Source organism: Armigeres subalbatus, chromosome 1 (assembly GCF_024139115.2).
Source record: "Armigeres subalbatus isolate Guangzhou_Male chromosome 1, GZ_Asu_2, whole genome shotgun sequence".
NCBI lineage: Eukaryota > Metazoa > Arthropoda > Insecta > Diptera > Culicidae > Armigeres > Armigeres subalbatus.
In genome coordinates, this window is record NC_085139.1 from 154,776,735 (window position 1) to 154,802,682 (window position 25,948).

The 25,948-nt window shown below is 43.5% G+C and overlaps 1 protein-coding gene across 1 annotated transcript; it reads left to right on the forward strand.

The window, feature by feature from the left end:
- Nucleotides 1-8: 8 nt before the first annotated feature.
- LOC134205332 (coatomer subunit beta) lies at nt 9-24,332 on the forward strand. Its single transcript, XM_062680498.1, has 7 exons — nt 9-27; nt 245-354; nt 20,241-21,750; nt 22,015-22,832; nt 23,453-23,726; nt 23,794-23,899; nt 23,958-24,332. The coding sequence occupies exons 2-7, from the start codon at nt 273-275 to the stop codon at nt 24,030-24,032; spliced, it is 2,865 nt and encodes a 954-aa protein (XP_062536482.1). The 5' UTR covers nt 9-27; nt 245-272; the 3' UTR covers nt 24,033-24,332.
- The last annotated feature ends 1,616 nt before the right edge of the window (nt 24,333-25,948 follow it).

The following is a 25,948-nucleotide window of genomic DNA, read 5'->3' on the forward strand; positions in this document are numbered from 1 at the left end:
TTGCTGAATATTTATAGTTTTTCCTAGGTACGTTTGTAGAGTATTACAACCCAAAGCTTCTCAATTGTAGAATTATGATAGTTGGTTTGCTATTAATTCGAAACAATGGCAAAAAGTTTGGATCGAAAATGAGCAAATTGGCTAGGGAACGGGAAGGCGAAATATAATGATTGGTGTGCTTGCAGAATCATATTTGCCGACAAAATCATTGCGAAATAAGTTTAATATTTTTTCATTATTTCAAGAATTTGAACCAATATTACGGCCTGAAAATGTCGGAAGCATCTTGCTATACTATTATCAATGCACAGGAAACGGAGCCCTACAATGAGATGCAGCTGAAACTGGACCTTGGTAAGTTTTTGTTTTTTGTGCGAATTTCTAGGCTCACCAGATAGTGTTCTGGCCTAAATTTTGTTGATTTGTTCATGATTGACAAAAAAGAATTAGAGAATCTGCTTTTATTTCCCCTTTTTAAATTAAGGATTGAAACCGATGTCAGAGTTGGTTCATTTGCCAACACTTATTTTGGATAAATATGACAGAATTCATTTTAGGCAAGGATTGTCTAGAAATTGCGGAACGAGGAATTAAATAGAATATAAGTGGTATATAATATGGCATGGAATCAATTTCTTTCAAATGTTTGTCACCAAACTACGACTTTTATATGTCGAGACACGCTGATTAATTCCGCCGTGCTCCTTCGGAGAGCGCTTTGGAAGATCTGGAACTTCCGTAAAAGTGCCAATTCTAAAAGTTAATCCCAGAGCTTCGCCATTTTTGGTAACCGTTCATTCTGGAAAATCAATAGTTGAAGTCTTCTGTGACCCCCAAATATCCCAGAAACGGTCCCCCGAAAGATCCGGAACATTCGTAAAAGTAGCCAATTCCAAAAGTTTATCTCAGAGCTTCGAGATTTTTTGGTAACAACCATTCATTCTGGCAAATTGTGGGTGCAATCAATACTGAAGTCTTCAGTGACCTCCAAATGCCCCAGAAACGGTCATCCGGATATTCCGGAAAATCCGTAAAATGACCAGTTTCAAAAATTTATTCCCGCGCTTCGCGATTTTTTCGATACCATTCATACCGGCGAATTGTGTATGTAATCAATAGCAAAAGTGCTCTGAGCCAAATGCTCCCAAACGGTGCTTCGGAACATCCATAAAAATTGTCAATTCCAAAAGTTGATCCATCCTGACGAATAATGGATGCAATCAGTAGTAAAAATCTACCGTGATCCCAAAAAGCTCCCGAAACAGTCATCCGAAGGATCCGGACCAAATAAAAGTGGGCAATTTCAAAAATACATCTCAGAGCATCGCAATTTCTTCATAACCGAATTGCCTGTGCAATCAGTTGTGCAAGTATTTTGCGACCCGCAAATGCTCCCGAAAGTGATCGATACCAAAAAATTATTCCCAGCCCATGGGGTTTCAGTTTTCAGAGATGACCACAAACGGTCCTCCGGGAAATCCGAAACATCCGTAAAAGTGGTCGATTCCAAAAGTTCATCTTAAAGCAAATTTTAGAAACTGTTTATATCAGCGGTTTGGTTATGCAATCAATAGTGAAAGTCTTTTGTGACCAGAAATTACCACAATACGGTCCTCAAGAAACCCGAAGCATCCGTAAAATAAGTTAATCCTAAAAGTTGATCCCAGAGCTGAGCAGTTTTGTTAGCATTCACGTAGTAACGGTAAATTATATGTGGAGTAAATAGTGAATGTTGGCGCGGCACCAGACGTATAAAAAAGGGTCAAAGTCTTCTTAGCGATTTCCTGAAGGTTTATTGGCAAATGATTAAAAGCTAAAAGGAATGTACTTCAATCTTTAACAGTTCAAATTTTGTCTTATAAATAGTACTCACATTTCAGTGACTCTAGTCTACGTTTCCACGTCTAAGCTACCGTCCAGTGTTCAGTCTAGTCAACCTATTTTAAAGTATATTTTAAGGTCTTAGTCTTAAGTCATTCTTTAGGTCGTAGTTTCACTTACAGTTTCGTGATCGTATAATAATTTTCGGTTTAATTTAGTTGTAATTCATCAAACTCGATGAACTCGGAATATAGGATAAGTAGTGCATGAAAGGTAACCTAAACAATATTCATAGATTCACATTAATAATTCATGTTAAGGGTGTTTTTCGCATGTAAACTCACTAATATTTTTTTATTTTATTGAATGGTTTATTGAATGTTATCAAAACACTGATACGGACACTTAGAGATACAACTGCAGAGATTTGGTTCACCTTTCAAGCTGCGTATAATACAATTTCTGTTATGAGCATTTAAATTTACGATTGTAATTGGACAAATTAGGGAAAAAGTTTTCTAAAAAAACCCTAGATCTGATGGTTAACTTAATCTAATATCACAGTGTCTGAGCATGGAGGGATTCGATGAGAGGATTTGCTGATATCTGACAGGAGTTCCAAAAACTCCGTGCTGTTTTGTTGATGAACTCTTCGATAGTTACTACTCCAGTGACATGGTGTAGTTCTTCAGTTGGGTAGAATGGGTCAAAGTTGTATATCATTTTTAACAACTTATTTTGTTTCACCTGAAGGCGTTTCCGATGGGACTTTGCACAATCACCCCATTCAGGTGAGCCATAAACCATAATGGGTCGAAGTATACATTTGAAAATAAGTATTTTGTTTTTTGAGCTCAGCTTGGAACGACGATTGATGAGCGAGAACAGAGAGCGAGTTGCTTTATCCAGTTTTTTGGTAGCATAATCAATGTGTTTGCTGAAGGTGAGTTTGGAATCGTATATAATTCCTAGGTAATTAGCTTCATTCGTCCAGGGTGATGATAGGCCATTTGTAGATACGGTGGTACTCGGAAGATTCCGCGCTGCTCTTTTTTTGGTAAAAAAGATAGTCTGGGTTTTGGTGGCATTGATCTTAATCCTCCACTTGCGTTGAAAATCCTCAAGGCTGTTTTGTGCATTCTGTAGTTTGTTACAGTTGGTTTTATATTGTTCGAATAGTTGTAAATATTCGATCGAGTCTGTATCGTTTGTGCTATATTGTGTCTGTTTTATTTGTTGAGTCTGTGTCTGGACTCAAGAGGTAAGCCTGAAAGTAGGCAATAAAATGTTTAGTTGCGATTTATCCCAAGTTCGTTCCAGACACAGACATCGAATCGTTGATGCCAAATGGCATTAATTGATTCGGGGTGCCCAAATAGGATAAGAATCCTGTACAAAGGCTCAGCTATGAATACAGCAAACTAATTGCTGTAGACAAAAAGCGCGATGCGCAATAAAAATATATCTGCGGGATTTGGCTGATGGACCAAAATCTCATATGAAACCTCGTCATTTCCCGTAGTGGGCACCACCTAGCCGTCTCTCTCAGGGCACCAGGAGAGAACGTGCATTATTTTAATTTGTTATTTGTTACATGTTGCTTGTAACGTGGGACTTGTTACACTGGCGCCCAACGTGGGGCACCAATGTAATCTAACAAATAATGGCGACTCAGATGTTTTACAGATGTTTTACAAGTATCGAATCATTTATTGATTTGCATCCCTTTCTCCTACACCCATAAATCTTATCTACCTTCTCTAATCATGCGTTTGATTGTCGACATATAAGAACAAATGCATTCTACTCACGGGCCCGTGACAGTCTTGTCTACCACACGCTCGCTCACCGCTCGCCGCTCGAAATCCGCTTGCTCGTGATGTGCGCCCCGCAGCAGCGTGACTGCAATTGGCGCCAGCAGCCGCTGGTCGATGTTCGTCGTTAGGTTGAGGTCTTAGGTCGAGTCGGCCTTAGCAGCTGCTCCGGAGTTCGAAAACCAATCCGCACGGTTCGGCTCGACCAAGCCGAGCGGGTTCAAAACTGATTATACTGCGCGCGAAAGGCGGAATGTCCTTGCAAGACTCTCTTTCTCCTAAATTCCGATGGACGAAGGAACCTCCTTCGGTCGATTGCTGCCAATAGGGATAGAAAACAAAGGCCTTCTTGTGGAAGGCCTTTTGCGTGGTTCTCGATAGCTTCTGTGTACTTCTGTGCGCACGATGGTTCTTCTGTGCGCACGGCACCTGTATACGCTTGTCCGGGCGGTTGGTGATCTGCGTAATAATTCGTCTATGTTCGTTGAGTAGGGAGCGAGATGTTCCGGTGGATGCTCAAGGTCTCTGTTTGCACTTTGGCGGACAACTCACTGGCCGTCGCGTGTGTGCTCGTCGTTCGTTGCTGGCGAATCGTACTCTCCGCACCTAATTCGAACTTTTCGTGAAACGAGTGGAGGGCGATCATGCGCGATATCCGGATGTATTTAATCTGGCCTTGTGCCGATTTGGACTCGCTCGTTCCTCTCCGAATCGTGTTTGAGCTGCAGCTTCCACCACTGCGTGGATAAGACCACTTTTGACACGTTGATTTTAGCACCGAGGAGCGACTTGCTTCCACCGAACACATCGACCGCTCACCCGAGCTGCTGTCTCTTTTCTCGCGGAGGCGGAAGTTGATCCGTGTGAGCTAGTGCAAGGCGAGCGGAGGCGGTTTGACAGCTCAGGCTGTCTTGATCGTAATGTCCCTTTCTTGTTCATAGGTAAACACTGTATACACTGACTGCCGATTACTTATAATAGGGTAATATTTTAAGGAATTACAATGATTAACTTACTAACTGTAACAAGTTTGGTCACGATTATTTCGGGATCTCTATCCGAAGCAAGGTATGCTGTGTCATCTGCGAAAAATGCATACACTACTCCGTCTACTTTTAAAACATCAGCTGTGAATATATTGTACAAGGTAGGACTCAAGACGGAACCTTGTGGAACACCGAATGGAATCCGGTGTGTAGTAGATAGTGAGCCACTGACCGCAACTGCGAATGTTCTGGAGGACAAGAACGAATGGACTATTTTTACGATATATAGTGGACAATTAGATTGATGCAGTTTGTACACAACTGCCTGCTGCCAGACTGAATCGTAGGCTTTCTCCACATCCAAAAGCACCATTCCGGTTGACCTACCAGCAGAAAGATTTTGTTGGATTTCTTGATTCGGACTAGTTGATGAGCAGTAGAGTGTCCTTTTCTGAATCCGAATTGTTCGTGTGGAACAATAACATCGGTTTCCAGATGACGGTTCAATCTGGATAAGACCACCCTTTCCAAGATTTTGCTGGGACCACTCAATAAGCTGATTGGGCGATAGTTTCCAGGTGAAGTGATGTCTTTGTTTGCTTTTGGAATCGCAATAACCGATGCATGTTTCCATTTCACTGGAAAGTAGCATAGCTTGAGACACGCGTTGAGGATCTTTGTTAATAGAATAAGCCCTTTTCTAGGAAGATGTTTTAGTAGTACGTTCCTGATTCTATCGAGACCGGGAGCTTTTTTTGTTTTCATGGCACTGATTATGGATTTCACTTCTTTTGGTCTAACAAGCACATTAGGTTCAATAACGCTGTCGCTGTCAGATATTCTTGCAATTGTTCCATTCACTTCTGCTGTCGTCGCGGAATCACCATTCAGTGGATTGTTGTGTGCTGCGGCGAAGGTAGCAGCTAATGCTTCAGCTTTCTGTGCAGGTGTTACTAGCAGGCTGCCATCAACTTTCAAGGGAGGGCTGTGCTTCACGTTATTGCGGAGATTTTTGCTCAGCTTCCAGAATTTTTGGCAACCGTTGTCCAACGTTCGCAGCATGTCACCAAAATTCTTGAATCGATGCTCCGCGCATTTAGTACGAATAGTGTTGTTGAGCTGAGACACAATTGACCCTAGCAACGGGTCTCGAGTGCGTAAGTACTGACGTCGTCTTACGTTTCTCAGTCGGATCAGCAGCTTAATTGATTCGGGAAGAACAGTTTTCCGAGGAACGATTGTTTTTTCCGGTACGCTTGCGTCTTCAGCACGGAGGATGATATTTTCAAACAGATTGATGGCTTCGTCTATTTTGTCGTGGGTATCTAGGTTGTTGATAAGCTGAGAATTCAGGTCGATATTCTCGTTGATCGTCCTGGAGAAAAGACTCCAATTTGCTTGGTTGTAGCACCGAGAACTGCGACCTGGAGGCACCATTGGAGTGTCGATGGTTATGTTGAAGGTAACTGGAAGATGATCCGACGACAGTTCAGTATGAACAATCGGGACTGACATTTGGATTAGATTGTTCGACAGGGTGAGATCTAGTGTTGATGACCTTCCTCTCCCTGGTGGGTGGCGTGTTGAAGACTCTGGATAGTTGATATAGAAATCCGATGACATGTACTCCTGGAAGAGAATTCTACCCGCTTTATTTGCACTGGCACAATTCCACATCATGTGCCGAGCGTTGAAATCTCCAACAATGAAGAACGGCACATCCCAAGATGTTAACATTCGTATGTCGCGCCTAAACTGGTGTAGGTGCTGCTTTTTATTCGATCCGGGATAGTAGGCTGCCACAATGTTCAGTGACGACACGGCGGTGTTGATTTTGATTCCTATGGCCTCAATAGTCGTAATCGAGAGATCCAGTTGACTGTAGGAGAGTTCTTTTTATTTATTTATTTAAATCTTTATTTCTGTGTTTTTTTAATCTACAGATTAAGTTCAACACCATAGGAGAGTTCTCTTTTAATAAGGATAGCTACTCCTCCACCACGGTCTGCATTCGTGCTTAGGCGATCCATGCGAATTGCCGTGTAGCTTGGGTGGTACATGGAGTTTCTACTACGTAACCAAGTTTCGGTTACTACTGCAACGTCGATATCGTGAGATTCAACGAAATGGAAAAATTCTGTAATTTTGTTATTCAGGGAACGACTGTTCCAATTCAGGACTTTGATGGTATTATGATTAGACATTGTAGATGTGTTTCAGTGCGAGTTCGGAGAGAACTGAAAATTGTGCTGCTTTCGTTTTTGGCAATTTGACAGCCTTGTAAAGAGCTCACGTGCGAGCATCACAAACTCCTCCACAGAGAAAAGATCATGCTCCACATGTTTCTTCCCTGTTACCGTGGGTTGACTATTAGCAGTCACACTTGCGTAGGAGTGGATACGTGAAACGGTTTCACTAGGCAATTGTAGCACATTGTGTTGCTGGGGCGGCAACCTATCATTTTGGGATTGTACAATTCTGGTCTTTCGGCCCACAGTGGTTCGATTTTTCCCCTCCTCAAGCTTCTTCAGATACAGCAAGCGAGTTGGACACCCTTTGAAGTTGGCGGTGTGATTTTGACTACAGTTTGCACATTTAATTTTGTCTTTCGTCACTGATTCATCGTCTGCTTTTGCAGGGATTTGGCATTCTTTCGTTAGGTGGAGCTCTCCACACTTGACACATTTCGCTTGCAGGTTGCAGTTTCGCATACCATGTCCATATTTTTGACATCTGAAGCACTGTACAGCGTCGATCTTCTTCCGAGTGTAAAACGCCAGTACACGATCACATTGAATAATGATTTCGTTTTCTGGAGCGTTTGGAGCTTTACAGACCCTTTTGGAAGTTGTAGCAAGTAGGCAGCGATATCGCCAGTACTCGACGCAGAGAGCAGCTTGACGTCAGATGGGACAATGTTGTTAACCCGCAGTTCGGCAATTAGTTCTTCGATGTCATATCTCGGGAGACCAGAAAGAACGAATTTGTCGGGTAGTTCGTCACTCATTCCGTGGGTGTAAAATTGTACGTTGCTGGAGCGTAACTGTTCCATAGCTGCCACAAAGTGGGGTTTCGTTTTGATGGTGATTTGTGTGCTACCTTTTCCAATTCGGAGAAGGTAATCTTCTTGACTAATGTTTGCTGCGACCAACAGTTGATTCAGCTCTGTAACCGTTTTATCGTAAACGAATATCGGTGGGCAACGTATTTTCCTAGAACTAGCACTGTGATTTATGGTGCCACGAACGGATGACACATCATCGTTTGCAGCTGTGTCCATGTTGTCCAAAGACTCAGACAACGATTGAAACGAGTTACTGGTCGGTACATTAAACACCGGTTGGTGGGTAGAAGATGATGGGTTGCATGTAGGTGGCACGGGTTGCGATTGTATCAACCCCAGGTCGATATTTCCGGAGTTAGTTCGGGTACGATGTGAGTCTTCAGGAACCACTAACGAGTTTCCTAACATTGTGTCGATTTGTTGTGGTGATGAGGTTATGCGCAATTTGTTTTTCTCATAATTCTTGCGAATAACAATATTAACTTTTCCCACCGGCCCAGCATCCTCACCAATGCCGGTCGCGGGCTTACCGCGGGAAGATTTCCCCAGGATGACCAATAACGGGGCCAAGGAATAGAATATAAATGAATAACAAAGCGCGCTACTACAAGAGAGATGTTTATAGTATGGGCTTTGACAGCTAACTGAAACTCACTAATATAGTTTTGTATAGTACATGAGATAGCAAATATGTAATACTTTTAAGTAGTTTAATATGAAATTCTATAATAAACAGGCTGCACAATTCACATCACCACATTTTCACCTTTTATCATCATTCCCTTTTTGTCGATGGTTTTGTTTTTCTTCGCTGACCTGTCAGACCTGCTTCTCATCCCTGTGGGAATTTTCGGATGCCGCGTCGATGTTCGTAACGCCTCCCGCAACAGTGAAAGTCCTCTGTGACCTACCAAAAGATAATCACATTCGGTTTTTTTTTCAGAAAACATTGTTAACGGCATGTTACGTTTGTTATCGACAGCAAAAGCAGACAAATCGGTTCTCCGGGAAATTTGGGACATCCGCTAGAATGATTAATTACAGAAATTTATCCAAGAGCTCCACAGTTTATTTCGAAACCATCCATAACGGGGAAGCAAATGTGCAATCAATAGTGGGAATTTTCTGTGACGTCTAAATGTCCACAAAACCGTCCCCCGGGAGATCAGGAATATCAGTTTTCACTGGTCACTGGTCAATTCCAAAAGTTTGCTAATTTTCGCTTTCATTCATATAGGTGAATTATGTATGCAATAAATAGCGAAAATCCTCTGTAATATGCAATGACAATAATAAAAGTCGAGTCAAGTACGAGACACTATAGACGTTAAGGTCGAAATACGTATCTGTCACTGGTAAAATCAAGTGGTGGAATTAAATGGAATTATACAAACTCGTCTGATGACAAGTAAAGACATGCCACTCAAAGACAAACTCAAAATAATTTTTTTATCAATAATAAATTTTCCTTCGTAAAATCCGGAACACCCGCTAAAGAGGCCACAGAGGTCACAGAAGACATTTACTATTGATTGCACCCACAATTCGCCAGAATGAATGGTTACCAAAAAAATCGCGAAGCTCTGGGACGAACTTTTTTTGGAATTGACCATTTTTACGGATGTTCTGGATCTTCCAGAGGGCTTTCCCGGTCATCGAAAGATAAATTTGCCCAAAAATGGTATTTACAAGATAGCAAATACAGTTGGGATCATCAGCGCACATATTACACATTATTTATGTTTCATAACACGAAACTCGAACATTCGGTGTCAAATTGAGAAACTCAAACAGCACATCTTTAATACAGGTTCCCCGGAGACTAGAAAGGTCAATTTGGAATGAATCATTTCATAGGCTTGTTCTAGGAACCTACAGCTTTCGTTTGGTGCCTAAAGATCAAAAATCGGTTGAAATTTGAGTGTTTGTGATCGTGGTGAAATCTTGGATCCAAATGGACCATTGGACGTGTCATTTTTTTGTGACGACTCTCCTAGATGTCACTGGAACCTGAAATTTTCAGGGTATTTTAGTTTCCAAAGTTAGGAAAAGTCAGATTTCAGATTTTTATCTCGTTGCGTTACAAAGTTACAGCGTTGTTTTGGGCGTTTTTTTTTGAGCAAGGGTGGAAATCTGCATCCAGACACCTGAGGAGGTTAACTCAGGTAGTGTGGGGATGGGTATGTTACCCGACCCACTAAAACCAAAACCCTTTCGCCAGTCCGTACCCCCGGCCCGCAATTAAGCAATACATCAGGGGGGGACTATTGAGAACGCTCACGCCTATGCTAACGCACTTGACGTTAATACACATCGACTTCAAGGGTGGTAACCTCACCACCCGTCGATCGCAAGCTATGATAGTAACCTAGCGGTCCGTATCATAATCTCACGTTGGAGACGAGCACCCCGACAACAACCACCGCCCATGAACCGCAATGACCTCTATATTTACATACGGAGATCCCCGCAGCCCAACCGCGACATGTTGGTTGTCGGGGTGAGCAAAGTGTTCACTGCATCACAGGTGCCCTTACTGCATTCGTTGGTTTTGTTCAAGACGCCACCACCGCTGCAGTTTCGACATAATCTGTTGAGATGCTGTGTTCACCGCATTCCATATAACTTCCTCCCGGCACATCCTCTCGACGAGGTTGTCCGGGGTTGTATCCATACCGCTAACAAGCAGCATGGCATTGTGTTCTACCTCGAATCGCGGGCATGCGGTGTCCCATGCTCTTTGCCATTTGAGCAGCGAGGCTGCTCTCTTGACACGTCGCACTTGCACCAAGTCCCTTTCGTTGTAGCACTCCACATCTTCCTCTAGGAGTATGTCTATCAGCATCATCCCAGCTATAACGCACACCGCCTCATATGATATGGTGCGATATGCGCTCGGCACATCAGCCGGTGTACTCTGGTCAGTTTCTTTACATTGTACTCGGCCTTTAGTGCTACGGCCTATGCCGGTACGCCATAGCGGATGATAGACAATGCTACGCCCGCTATCAACCTACGCACTTGACTATGCACCGCCGATCTGTTGGACATCATTCGTGATAAAGATTTTATCGCCAATGAAGCCCGCTGACATGCATAATCGACGTGGCTCGTAAAATTGAGCTTATCGTCGATCATCACGCCCAGATGCTTAAGAGACATCACGGAGTTAACTGTGCAGGTCCCTACTCTTATCCTCGCTTGCTGCAACCCATGACGGTTATGCACCACCACGACTTTCGTCTTGTGTTGTGCAAGGGACAACCGCCTCGAGATGAGCCATTCCTCCATTCTGCCAATCGCGTATGAAGCCTTCAATTCGACTTCGTCGAGAGTGTCTCCTGTTACCTCTTGCATTACGTCATCCGCGAAGCCTTCTATTTTCACACCGGCCGGGAGACTTAAGCGTAATACTCCGTCGTACATAATATTCCACAGAACCGGTCCGAGGATCGACCCCTGTGGAACACCCGCAGACACTACGATCGACTTTTGACCAGCATCCGTGTCGTATATCAGCACCCTATTCTGAAAATAACTTTTCAGTATCCTGCACAGGTAATCCGGAACTCTCAATCGGTGCAGGGAGTCAGCAATAGCTACCCAGTTAGCATTGTTAAACGCATTTTTTACATCAAGTGTAATCAATGCGCAGTATCTAATACCTCGCCTGTTCAAACCTCTCGCTATCTTGGCCGTATCCGTTACCGATCGAATTGCTTCGACGGTGGAAGCCATACTGGTTGTTTGATAGCTAACCAGTACGCTCGGTATAGGTCGACAATCTGTTCAGAATAACCCTCTCAATCAGCTTACCAGCTCCGTCAAGGAGGCAGATCGGTATGTATGCCGAAGGTTCTCCCGGGGATTTTCCAGGCTTGGGCAATAGCACCAATTTCTGTCGTTTCCAACGATCTGGAAAGTTTCCTTCATCCAGACAACGTTGGAGGCAGCTCCTGAACATATCTGGAGCGGCAAGAATCGCGTGTTTAAGGGCCAGGTTCGGAATACCATCCGGACCCGGCGCCTTATTGAACTTAAAACCTCTTGCGGTTTCGATAAGCTCTTCGATAGTCACTAACGGGACCACGTGGACCGACCCATACGGTGTTTCAGGCCAGTCAGGTGAATCATGCTTCGGGAACAGCCCTTCAACGATCCTAGCTAACATCTCCGGAGATCTCTCAGGAGGTGTGCTATTTGTTTTAGCCATCACTATCCTGTAAGCCTCCCCCATGGAGTGTTGTTTGCCATACTGCACAGCCTTTCAAAGCATGGTCTTTTACTACGCTTTATTTCGTAGTTTAGAGCTCTGCTTGCTGTCTGGAATGTCCGGCGTCTATCAAGTCGATCAACCTCGTTTCTTGCACGTCGTAGTCTTCTTTTGGCTTTAAGGCAAGATCTACGAAGTTCAGCTATCGCGTCAGTCCACCAGTACGCTAGTTTGCGGTTTCCATATGGCTTACACTTCCTTGGCATAGCCATGTAGCAAGCTCGTGTCAAGACATCGGTCAACTTGTCACCATTAAGGTTCAAGGTCCGATCTTCCCACTGTAATGATTCAATCAGCAGTTCTCGATCGAACTGTGAGGTGCGCCATCCTTGGTCAGCACCTCTGACCTTTCTCGTAGCTCTAAATCCAGTGGGGGTATAGCTAACCAAAAAAACGAAGTTCCTGATGGTCACTAGCTGTACACCCTTCATGAACTCTCCAATCCGGATTCAACGTCCATCCCGCGCCGCAGAAGGTCACGTCGATGCATGATTCACCGTTCGGTCCTCTGAATGTTGACACTTGGCCTTCATTCAGCAGGACTACATTAAATCCCGCTAGAGACTCTAGCAGAATATGACCTCTAGCGTTGGTGAACCGGGATCCCCAGTCCACCGCCCACGCGTTGAAGTCTCCTGATACTACTAACGGTTTTAGACCAGTTAGTTTGACCGCAAGAGTGTCCACTACGCTACCCAAGTAACCACTAAGCCGTTAAAAATGACTTTAATTCAGTTCTATAGTCGCCTTAAAGATATGGTAATAGTGCTAATAAGATCTAAATTGAGCTTGAGTGCTGCTCAAAAGCCGGTTTTGGCGTATCATTTGGCTTATATAGTGCTTGCCCCTACTATTTTCCATGCCTATGCGTAAGTGTCAAAATATTTAGACGAGTTGGAAAATGGAGGAAAAAAATGAAACGAAAAATATTTATTTACATTCTGATACGTTCTATCTTTTTCTTCCCGTTGGGACTCGATGTTCTTTTTGTTATTTATATTATAATCCGGTCTTGAACTTGTGCTTGAACGATGGATTCAGTTTTAGTTGGTCGCCGTGCCATCTGATCCATCTCCAATCTTAGTGGATCTAATGCTGGGAAGGGTTAATGAACATAAGCATTCTATTCGCCTCAACGATTTTATCTGCTTCCATGTCAATGGCGAAGGAAATGTTGAAAAAAAGTGCAATCCGTGTACGGTTTATTTACTATTGAATATATTTAATGAACCACACTCCATTTTTTCAAAATAAAGCCTATCTGAAAGGTACCTTTCAGCGAGCCTTTCAGGTGGCGATTGATATATATTAGCTAAACATAAAATAAATCCACAGCTTCTGAAACATCATGCATTCTCTATACGTAAATGTTTAACATGATCAATAACATTGTTATTGTACATAGCCGATTTTCATAGATATCTGTTTCAAATACGAGTGAATGAGACAGCTTTTAAAATTATGAGCGTTTTTGTTTATGATTTCAACCAAACGTCATAGATGATAGCTCTAAATTGGTAATGAAGGTTCTTTTATTCGGCTTGTATATCTACAGAGCTGATTAGCTTTACATCTAAGCGTTATAAACCGATATACGGCTTCTTCTGCTGTTTGAGGCTTATACTGCCAATAAGCACTTAAAAACCATATATAGAGCTTAAAGGCACTGAAAAGCTGTTTAATGGTATAAATACGGCTTATTGAAGTGCTTAACGGTTTCCTGGGTAGTATACTGCCCTATACTCCATCTAGGAGGATAGTGTAGCATACACTCGCCACCACAGTCTGAATTTCTCACTTTTTCCAAACTAAGGAAACTCGTTTCGGTCCGGTTATACAATCTATATTTCATTGTTTCGCTAGTACATTATATTTTAACTGCCTTAACTTAACTGCACTAACTTATTCTAACAACTGAGTCTAACAATTGATAGCACACTCTAAAACTAACTGAATCACACTGGCTCCACTCCAAAACTCAACTCCTTCTTACTGAACTAACCGAGCTCCCTGAAGCCCGCAAAAATCCTCTACAAATCAATATAATTAATAATTTTTCCATTGTATCAGCAAACGAAAAGAATTGCACTTTTCATATGCTGTTGCCGACCACTGTGACCACCGCAGCAAATAATGTGCATCGGTGGAAACACTACACCGACACCGGGTCATCGTGCGCGGTGCTGGTTTGTTCTATGCCCCGCAACAGCGGAGACAGAAGAATTAAACTGAAGCGAATAAAAATTCCGACTCATAGAGTTTGCGTATGGTTGCCCCCACGGCAACTATAACGCACCTCCAGCACAAATGCAACACTTGTTTCAGAACAAACGGTTCGAAAAAAATGGACATAATTTACATGAAGAAAATTATGAGGCATTGCAATAGTAACAGCTACAAAAGTAAACTACGTTTACCTTTGCTATAACGAAACCCTCATCGTTAGGAGATGATATTATCTCCTGAATAGGGAACCGCCCGCAAGTCCAAATTGCCACCGATCCGGACTTGTCAGCAACCCAACTGCCGTTTCCAGCAGGGATGCGATATGGGTCGGACAGCAAGGCAACATCAGCTTTACACTCAGTAACCGACTGTTGTAGCAGCGCTTGCGCTGCCTCGCAGTGGTTTAAGTTAAGCTGTGTTACTTGCATGTCTGGACCCTTCTAGAGGCCGGACAGGTCTGCGCACCGGTGAGGTGTCTGTTGTCTGTATTAAGGGGACAGAGCAGACACCTCGGTGCGACCTGACAGGTGCGAGCTTTGTGGCCTTCAGCTCCACACCTGCGGCATAGCTTACTATGATCGGGACCCCGACAGTCAAAGGATTTATGACCGTAGCCGAGGCACCTATAGCAGGACTGAGGTGGCTGGATTAGGTTCAACGAGCATACCGACCAGCCCACCTTCAGCTTAGCCTTATCTAGTACCTTCTTGGCATCAGCCAGAGGCACTTGGAATGGGGCAACCTGCATCCCAGCAAAGCTATTACGTAACCGAATCTCGGATTCCTGGAGTTGGACGTTGCACTGATCTCTCAGCGCGTCCACCAGGTCCGCCTTCGGTTATTTCATCCAGGCCGCGGCACTGGATGATCGATACTGGGCATAGCGCTCTCACTTGAACCCCATCACCCAGTACCTCCTCTGTCAACTTTTTATACTCAGCACTCTTCTGAGCAGCATCCCGCTTTAGGACGAGAATTATCTCGCCTTTCCGCGTTCGACGGATGCAGTTGACGTCGCCTCCTAGGCCAGTAAGCTTATCATCGCTCCTTACGGAGACATCGGCATAGCTTTTATGATCAGACTTGACAATGATCGCTTCGCCCCTGTCTTTCCGCTTACCGTTGCCATTGGAAGGCGCACCCTTTGCAACACGGGCTCTACCCTTCTTAGCAGATGTAAGTTGCGTTCCACCTGCCTCCTTGCCTGCGGCTTCTTTCGCTCGTCGCTTTGTCTTCTTGGGATTTACAACCACAGTCCAGGGTTGTTCATCGTTCCGGCGAACTTCAGTTGCCCTCCTAGGTGGAGGCACTGACTTCCTCTGTTCCTTGGGATCGGCAATTTGCACGGCCCTCTCCCGGCGTGATGCAGTTTCCTTCCTTGGTGGAGGAACTGGTTTCGATTTAGCTTCATTCAGGTCGGCCTGCACGACCTTACTTAGCTTCGGAGTTGCTCCGCTAACGGCCATGCGTGTTTGAAGTTCTGCGGTATGGCTCTCGGCCAACCGCTTCTCATCAGTAAGGCGACGAATCTTTGATTCAGCCTCCTCACTGACCTTCGCCGCCTGACTTATCGCCAACTACTTTTCCTCAGTAAGAAGGCGAATCTTCCGTTCTGCCTCCTTACTGGCCTCTAGTAGGGACCTCCACTCCGACTTCGCCTCTACCACCACCGAGCAGAGGGTTAGTACGGCCTGTTTGAATTCCCTACTATATCTGCAACGATTGTCCAGAAAAGACATAATCACGTCCGTAATGTCCGTGATCACCTCCATTTTCTGGCCGCCGCCTTCCTCGTGGCTGGTCATCAACGACTTGATGAACCGGGTTAGAGTAGGGCCGTCCATTTTTACCTCAACCGGCACATCCTCAGACCCACCACGAGCCTCGTCGTCTTCCCCCGGCGATCTTTGGGGTGACCTATTAAGGCCACTTCGTCTGGTGAAAGGATTCTCCTTTTCGCCAGACCCGCCATCAACATCCTCAACGGTATTTTTGTAAGAATTTGAAAAAATCATTGCTATTGGGTCCCCCTTACGGCTGCTGTAGAATCCTGCTGGAGTAGTTGCCTATTGTGATCCCATGGTTATCTATACATACCTTGCGGCATGCAGGGAGGCCATGCGAGGGTTGACACTTGCATGTTTAGAGCCAGATCAGCGCAAGTCAGGAATGTGCATCTGAGCCTACTCCCACGCAGTTTAAAAGACTGGTGCCACGGTTTTACGGGACGGATGACAGCCTGGCCATTAGCCCATTCGTCGTTTCAGGTCAGTGTCACCCGGCCTTACTAAGAGAATGGAATGACCCGACTACCAGCCCTCGCTTCACAGTATTACAATATCCAAAGACAAAGCCAGTAGACATGCAGCCAGTATGCTATAATCAGGATATCACTGGCGTTAATCCTGATGTGCCCATTGGCACTCCCTGGGCTATTGCGTGCTTTGAGCGGCACACGGTCGCTTTGATAGGGCCTGCTTAAGGACTCATGCAGCTCTTTATAGAGATTTAGCAGAGCCCACTGCCAAAACCCATCACTACCTGGCAGGCCCCCTGACTCACAGATACCTTGGGGAGGGGTCGTCAGGCCCTTGGACATAATCCCTGTTGCCCCAAAAAAAAGCGTTATTTTGGGTGTGCTTGGATCGAAATGGACCCCAATGTACTAGGAAGGTTCAAAACGCATTTTTTCTTCTGTTTGTCATTTTATGTGACGTTTACTGCCATCATGTTTCAAGCTTTCCCCAGAAACTAGATCTAATATGCTGTCCAATGCTGGCTGCAGATCGAAAATCCGTTGGGTATACGCAGAGATATGGCCATTTTTCGTGAAAACGGTACGGGATTGGCCATACATCCTAAACAAATGTCACTTTCGCAGAACACTCGGAACCTGTTACAAATTGGCCAGAGAGTCTTATAGTCCTCAAAATGTACCGTAATCCAGGGGAACATTGATCATCGGGGTAACATTGATCAGTTTCACTTCTTTCAAGAAATGAATAAAATATTATTTCCTGTTATCACAATTACTTATTATGAGTTAGGTGTCATAATCTTAACTAAATTTGCTGCTGAATAATATAAACTTCGGATGAATTTGCATTTATTTTTCGCCAGAATTTTAACAATAAAATCTACATTAATTTTTGAACGCACAGCAAGCTGCCAAAAAAGCACTCAAAACAAGTTCATTTCATTTATTACACAGAAAAAAATTCCATGGTAACGGTTACTATTTTGTAGACTACGTCATGTTTTTAAAACAACCACAAATTTTCAGTTAAATTAACCATGCATTCGGACAAATTCACCACTGATTCAGTTCATGTAACAACGTTCCACCAGGACCACAGTTGATTTTTACTATGCGCATGGTAAAATCAAACGGGCTTGTTGTCTGCTGAAAATCGTCGGTGCGTATTCTTAAATTAACCCTCGGAATGGTAGTTTCGACCGCAACATTTTTTTGCGTGTAGGCTACAACTAAACAAATAACATTGAATCAACAATTTGTCGCCACAATGCACGGTTCGAGGCCGCATCTCTCCATCCTCGGATACGCCCCACGCTCGCCAAGTCGTTTTGCACCTGGTCTGCCCATCTCGCTCGCTGCGCTCCACGCCGTCTCGTACCTGCCGGATCGGAAGCGAACACCATCTTTGCAGGGTTGCTGTCCGGCATTCTTGCAACATGTCCTGCCCATCGTACCCTTCCGGCTTTAGCTACCTTCTGAATACTGGGTTCGCCGTAGAGTTGGGCGAGCTCGTGGTTCATTCTTCGCCGCCACACACCGTCTTCTTGCACACCGCCAAATGTGGTCCTAAGCACCCGTCTCTCGAATACTCCGAGTGCTTGCAAGTCCTCATCGAGCATTGTCCATGTTGTATGTCCGTAGAGTACAACCGGTCTTATTAGCGTCTTGTCCAAGGATCCGAGGTAGACGGGGTTTCCTATTCATATGGGACAAATATGCGATTCACGGCAGTACAGTAGCTCGCATCTCGGGGTTGACAAATATTTAAGCGGAGCTACCCGTGTTTTCGCGCAAACTAGTGAACACTCATACCACACTCGTGGTATCTGTACGTTCTCGACCTGCGGTAGTATGTTCAGCAAATTTAGCCATATCTGAAAGAGTTGATCCGGTATTGGATCATCCCATTGCACATCCACTCTCCAGACGTCCTGAAGCAACACTTTTAAGTGCATTAGAACATGTGCTATAAAGCCCAATGGATCATAAATTAACATCAACATGCGTAAAAGTTCACGTTTCGTGAGTACGCGTTTTCCTGAAAACAGTTTGGGATCGTGTCGATCGGACAGCTTAAAGTTGAAGTAATCGGACCTTGTACACCACCATAAACTCAGATCCTCCTCCGTTGAAATTACGCTGTTCAATCCATGTTCATCCCATGCTCTTGCAATTTCTTTTCGTTCATATAATCCATCACTTTCCCCGAGTTTGACCTCCAATTTCTCATTTCAAATCCGCCATTCTGATGAACTGTTCTCTCGTCTTGAGCTAACGCTTAATGCTTCTTCCTCCGACTCCACGCTGACCAGCATGTCATCAACATAGTGACAACGAATGATAGCATTCGCAACAGCAGGAGAGGATCTTTGTTGCTCCACTGCGTTCATGTTTTTCACAAATTGTGCGCACGATGGAGAGCAAGCATTCCCGAATGGCATAACATTGGTTACGTTGAATTCTGGATCGGTTGGCTTTGATCGAAAAAAGAATCGTAAGCAGTGTTGGTCTTGTTGCAGCAACTAAATTTGTAAACACATTTCTCGCAGGTCACCACTGATACCCACTTTGAATTGTCGGAATTGGTTCAATTGGTCAGTTGATCCGGAGCTTTTTATAACATGTTTAGTGTTTATGTTTAGTGATATACCGTGGGATGTTACCGCAGCATCCTAAACCACACGGAGCTTTCCAGGTTTATTTGGGTAATAAACCGAGAAAATATCCAAGTACCAAATACGAGGATGTGGTTCTTCAAGGCCCGCCGGTAGAGTTTACGAATATAACCTGTAGTTTTGTACTCCACTTTTGTGCGGAGTGATTCTGCGAGTATGCGAGAACTTCCAAGATGAGCACGTTTTTAGCATCCTCCACCCTTGTGTAGAACCAACGACTGAAGTCCGAAGGTTTTGGGGTTTGTATATTACGGACAAATTTCGCCCAATCCAGTTTCAAGTCGCCCTAGCATCAATAAAGTCTCCAACGATGCTGCTGGTGAAGCGACAAAACGGTGGCCGCCCTGTCGATTTGTTCCTTTCCTGTAAACAATGTAAGCCTGCAGTCCTTCGATCATGACCCACGAATCGATGCTCCGATGGACTAGCATTCGGGCCGACCAAATGCCGAGCGGTATTCTACCGAACTCCCCATGTTAGCTCTTGTAGCGAAAACACTTCATTGAACGCACTTTGTGCACTTTCACCTCTACATATCCATGATGATGTGAAACGTGTGCAAAAAACAAAACCTTGTGAAATAATTGGTTTCAAAGATAGATTGCGTCATCAATACCCGCTAAGTTGCGGAGGACGGAAGAGGTCCTTCGTAGTTTAGTAGATAAACCACCTGTCTAGCGAACTGAGGTCGTGTAATCAAATCCCACCGAAGGATGTGGTTGCCAACAATACATTTTTCGAACTAAATCTTTCACATGTTGTACATATGGATGGAGAGATGCGGCATCGAACCGTGTATTGTGGCGTCAAACTGTTGATTCAGTGTCATCTGTTTAGATGTAGACTGAATAAATGAAATGAAACATATGAACAACGAGTTTTCAAATATTGTAGTTGATGTCCATTTCGGGAAGGTCATTACACGGAATATAACTATTAACAAGCCACCTTGCAATGATGTCCCCTGAAAATAATTCGATTCCCGCTTATATCAATTCATAAACGATCGACCATATCCACGTTTCCGAGCATGACTTCTGGTTAGCCTATGCGTGACTTTGTTATTCACCATTTGTATATAAAATGTAAATAACATATGTATAATAACAATTTATCTCTTTCAGAAAAAGGCGAGCTGAATGTAAAAATAGACACATTAAAGAGGGTGATCCAGCTACTGTTAAACGGGGAGCGTCTGCCGAGCCTTCTGATGACCATCATCCGGTTCGTACTTCCACTGCAAAATCACACAATCAAGAAGTTGTTGCTGATTTACTGGGAAATCGTGCCGAAGACTTCGCCGGATGGCAAGTTGCTGCAGGAGATGATTCTGGTGTGCGATGCATACCGCAAAGACTTGCAACACCCCAACGAGTTCCTTCGGGGATCTACTCTGCGATTTTTGTGCAAGCTAAAGGAGCCGGAACTTCTGGAACCACTAATGCCCGCTATTCGAGCTTGCCTGGAACACCGCCATTCGTATGTTAGAAGAAATGCCGTGCTCGCTATATTCACCATCTACAAAAACTTCGAATGGTTGGTTCCAGACGGGCCGGAATTGATTGCAAACTTTTTGGATACGCAGCAGGATATGTCATGCAAGCGAAATGCGTTTTTGATGTTGTTACACGCCGACCAGGAAAGAGCGTTGAACTACTTGGCTTCATGCCTTGATCAGGTGAACAACTTTGGTGACATCCTGCAGCTGGTCATTGTGGAGCTGATCTACAAGGTGTGCCACGCCAATCCTGCTGAGAGATCTCGTTTCATTCGCTGCATTTACAATTTGTTAAATTCTTCCTCGAACGCAGTTCGCTATGAAGCAGCTGGAACATTGGTCACGCTCTCGACAGCTCCGACGGCGATCAAAGCAGCTGTCAGCTGCTATATCGAGTTGATTATCAAGGAAAGTGATAACAATGTGAAACTGATCGTGCTTGATCGCTTGATTGCATTGAAGGAGAATGAAAATATGGAAAGAGTAATGCAAGAATTGGTGATGGACATTCTTCGGGTTCTATCCGCCACTGATATAGAGGTCCGTCGCAAGACGCTAACTCTGGCTATGGAACTGGTTTCGTCGAGAAATATTGAAGAAATGGTGTTGGTACTCAAAAAGGAAGTTTCCAAGACTCACAACATCGAACATGAGGACACCGGGAAGTACCGCCAACTTCTGGTTCGAACTCTTCACAGTTGCTGCATCAAATTCCCTGATGTCGCTGCCACTGTAATACCCGTACTTGTGGAATTCCTTTCGGATTCTAATGAGCTAGCCGCCGCGGATGTGCTAATATTTGTCCGGGAAGCTATTCAGAAGTTCCCTCATCTGCAGGAACTTGTGATCGAAAAGCTGTTGGAGGCTTTCCCTGCTATCAAGTCTTCGAAAATCCAACGGGCAGCACTCTGGATCCTTGGAGAGTATGCCACTTCGCCGAAGGATATCATGGATGTGATTGCCATAGTTAATCAAACCCTGGGTGAGGTACCCATTGTCGATGCCGAGCAGAGACGGCTGGCCGGCGATGAAAAGGAGAACGAAGAAAATAAAGCACCGAATGCAGGAGGCGTCCCAAACAACAAGGTCACGTCGGATGGAACGTACGCAACGCAGAGCGCTTTCAGTGTTGCTCCGTAAGTATTGAAAAGCGATGTGGAATTAAAAATATGTATATACAAGTTTCAGCTGGACTTCATATTCAATGGAATATGTTCCAGACTTTTGATAGAATTCACTCATGTACCCATTTTTACATGATCTTTAATATAAATATGATCTATATTCAAATACCTTTGATTGAAATAATCTTCTATTGAATCACATGAATTCAAAAAAATACCATATTTATATAAATAGATGTGACTAAACACTAACTTAGTTCTTCTTCCTAATTTTAGTGTTTCCAAAAAGGTGGAACGGCCTCCACTGCGCCAATATCTAATGGATGGAGATTTTTTCATCGGTGCAACACTTGCCTCCACTTTAACCAAACTGGTACTGCGATTCATTGACATGGAACCAAACGAAAAGAAGCAGAACCGCCTATGCACCAGCGCTATGTTGATTATGAGTTCGATTCTCCACTTAGGTAAATCCGGCTTGCCAACGAAGGCCATCACCAACGACGACATGGATAGGATTTTCCTCTGTCTGAAAACTCTCAGCCAACGAACGCCGGATGTGATTCAGATTTTCAAACAATCCTGTCGGGATGCTTTGGCTGGCATGTTGAACGCACAGAATGCTGAGGAGCAGCAAACGCAAAAGGATAAGCAGAAAACGGCCGCCAAAATCCAGCCGGATGATCCGATTGCTTTTACTCAGCTGGCCAACGGAAAGAACGATCAGTTGGGCGAGAATGTTTTCGAGTCGAGTTTGAATCAAGCTCTGGCCGGTACGAAAAGCACCACACTATCTGATGTGGCTTCTCCAAATAACAAGTTGAACAAAGTCACTCAACTGACGGGCTTCTCGGACCCTGTTTATGCCGAAGCCTATGTTCATGTCAATCAGTACGACATTGTGTTGGACGTGTTGATTGTGAATCAGACAAGCGACACGCTCCAAAATTGCACCCTTGAACTGGCTACGGTTGGAGATTTGAAACTGGTGGAACGGCCTCATCCCGTGGTTCTGGCGCCGCACGATTTTTGCAACATTAAAGCCAACGTCAAGGTTTCGTCGACGGAAAATGGGATCATTTTTGGGAACATTGGTAAGTTCAGTGATGTTAATATAGATCAGGGTTAATGTCCGGTAACTGTTGCTGCTCAGCTTTTGGAACCTTTCGGGTATCGGGTTTTCAAATGAGAATCTAATCCCTCCCACCGTCTTCAGATGTAACACTGTTTCCCAGATGATTATTGTGATGTCATTTTTTCCCAATTAGAACCTATTTTATTTACTTATTAAATTTTCCAAACGACGAAGTGGCCTGTGCACTAAGATAAGATTGTTCCACTCGGTTTAGGGCTGCACGTTGTCTAACATGCAGTCTGGAGGGTGCGCCAATCGTCACCAACCCAATTGATCTACCGAGCATTTATTCTCGTCGCATCGCTTCCAAGAATCGTGTTCACCAGCTTATTTCCCGACATTGTGGCTACACTATCGTACATCAATTAATTCTGGATTTCACCAGGACAAGTTCAACACACTGAGCTTGCCTCCGCCTCAGTCACCAACGGAATCAAAATTGGTTAAATTAACGTTTTGTAAAATAAATTATAATTGTTTGAATGATGAAGCTGATATTGATCATACTGAGACATCAAATAAATCAAACATCACTAATACTAAGATTAAATTAATCCATGTCTCCTTTTTGAATTCCAGTGTACGATACGACCGGTTCTTCAAATGTGGTAGTGCTGAACACCATCCACATCGACATAATGGATTATATCCTGCCCGCGAGCTGCACTGACACTGAATTCCGTACCATGTGGGTTGAATTCGAATGGGAGAATAAAGTATCGGTGAATACCACCCTTACCGATCTGCACGAGTATCTGAAAATGCTATTAAAATCGACCAACATGAAGTGTCTCACGCCGGAGAAGGCTCTTTCGGGACAGTGCGGTTTCATGGCGGCCAACATGTACGCCAGGTATGACGAGGAAGGGTTTTGTGACCTTAGAATTACGATTGATTTTCTACATTTTATGTTGTTTCAGATCGATTTTCGGAGAAGACGCTTTGGCTAATTTGAGCATCGAGAAACCGTTTGATCGTCCTGATGCACCCGTGACGGGGCACATTAGGATACGTGCCAAGAGTCAGGTAGGATTAAACAACATGCCCGTTATTCAAAATTATAATTCCTTACTTTATTCATTAGGGCATGGCTCTGAGTTTGGGAGATAAAATCAATCACACCCAAAAGTGTCTACAGGAAAAACCGGCTGCGGCTTAGAATTTCGTTTTCTTAATAAAAAAATGATCATCCACTTAGACGAACGAAAGTACTACAGAAACAAAATATAATGGATCATAGTGTGTAGATTCCATTTCTTTATAATATGCATAGTATTAGAAAAAAACTATCAAATGACGTGCAAAGTGTTTATTACGCAAAAAAGGAAATTTATAAATACAAACACACACTTTTACCTAAAAATGCATTACAGAATATTCCGGTAAGTAAAAACTCTTGCATGAAGTTATTGTTTACGCAAACTATTGACTATTAATATATATTCCACATTATGCGAAATATCTACATTTTTTCTAAGAGAAAGAAACATCCATTATTGAGATTCAATAGGGTTTGATTCGCCCTATTCGCAGCAGCAGTATGTCTTGTTCAGACATTTTCTGTCCGAGCTAATTTATTTTCACTGTATCGTACAGCGCTTTGAAAATGGTGAGTCTGCAAGTTCTTCTTCCGGAATTTATCAAGAATCGTCTGTAACAGCCCCACGTTGGGCGCCAGTGTAACAAGCCCCACGATATAATTATTGTATACAACCAGGCCCCATGTTGTAATATTTTTTTCAAACAAACATTCAAACAATCAATATGTAAAAAATAACAAATTAAAATAATGCACGTTCTCTCTTGGAGCCTTGAGGGAGACGGCTAGGTTGGTGTACCCACTACGAGATATGACGATATTTCATATAAGATTTTGGTCCATCAGCCAAATCCCGCAAATATATTTTTATGTCGTATTGCGCATTTTGTCTACAGCAATTAGTTTGATGTATTCATAGCTGACCATTAGTGCTGGATTCCTATCCTATTTGGGCACCGCCATTGGGACTTGGGACAAATCACTACCAATCATTTTATTGCCTACTTTCAGGCTTTCTTCTTGGATCCAGACACATAATCAACAAACAAAACAGACACAATCTAGCACAAATGATACGGACTCGATCGACTATTAACTACTTTTCGAACAAGATAAAACAAACCGTTACACATTTCATAAATCGATTCCGAGATCCATAAAAAATCCTAATCGTGATTCTTGCAAAGAATTGGACCGAAACGGAACCAGATCAATGGGTGGTAAACACCTGGGACTTTATCCCAAAACTAAAATACACGAACCGTATGTTCATCAAAGATGACTAAATCCTAATACTAAAACGGGCGAATAATATGTTCGTCATAGAGGACTAAATCCCAATACTAAAATATGCAAACCAAGTTGCTCACTGGTGAGACTTTATCTCAAAGTGCGAGTCAACATGTTTACCAGATCCTTAACCAAACTAAACTAATGACGGCAGCAAATGCTGCCCAAAAGCGATCCGCACGCCACCTTTGCTGTAGCCAAATGGTTTCAGTTCAACTCTTAGAATTGTCACTCCTTGGTCCGCATAATAAATTGCTACTATTTCCGCAATCCGTAAAATTTGTCGTGAACAAATTATAGAATCGGAGAAGTAGTGCCTTATGAACTACTAACTTAAACTAAAAGACTTATAATTACATACTTCTGTGGTCATTTAGTTGGGCACAAATGTAACACGCTGTTCTGTCGAGCCCCACGTTGGGCGCCAGTGTAACAAGCCCCACGATATAATTATTGTTTACAACCGGGCCCCATGTTGCAATAATTTTATACAAACAAACATTCAAACAATCAATATGTAACAAATAACAAATTGAAATATTGCACGTTTTCTCTTGATGGCCTGAGAGAGATGGCTAGGTGGTGGCCACTAAGGGATATGACAAGGTTTCATATGAGATTTTGGTCCATTAGTCAAATCCCACAAATACAGGTATACCTCGATTATATGGACTCTCGATTAGATGGATATTAAATTTCATTGTATATAATGATAAATATACAATTCTTTAATCCGCAACAGTCAT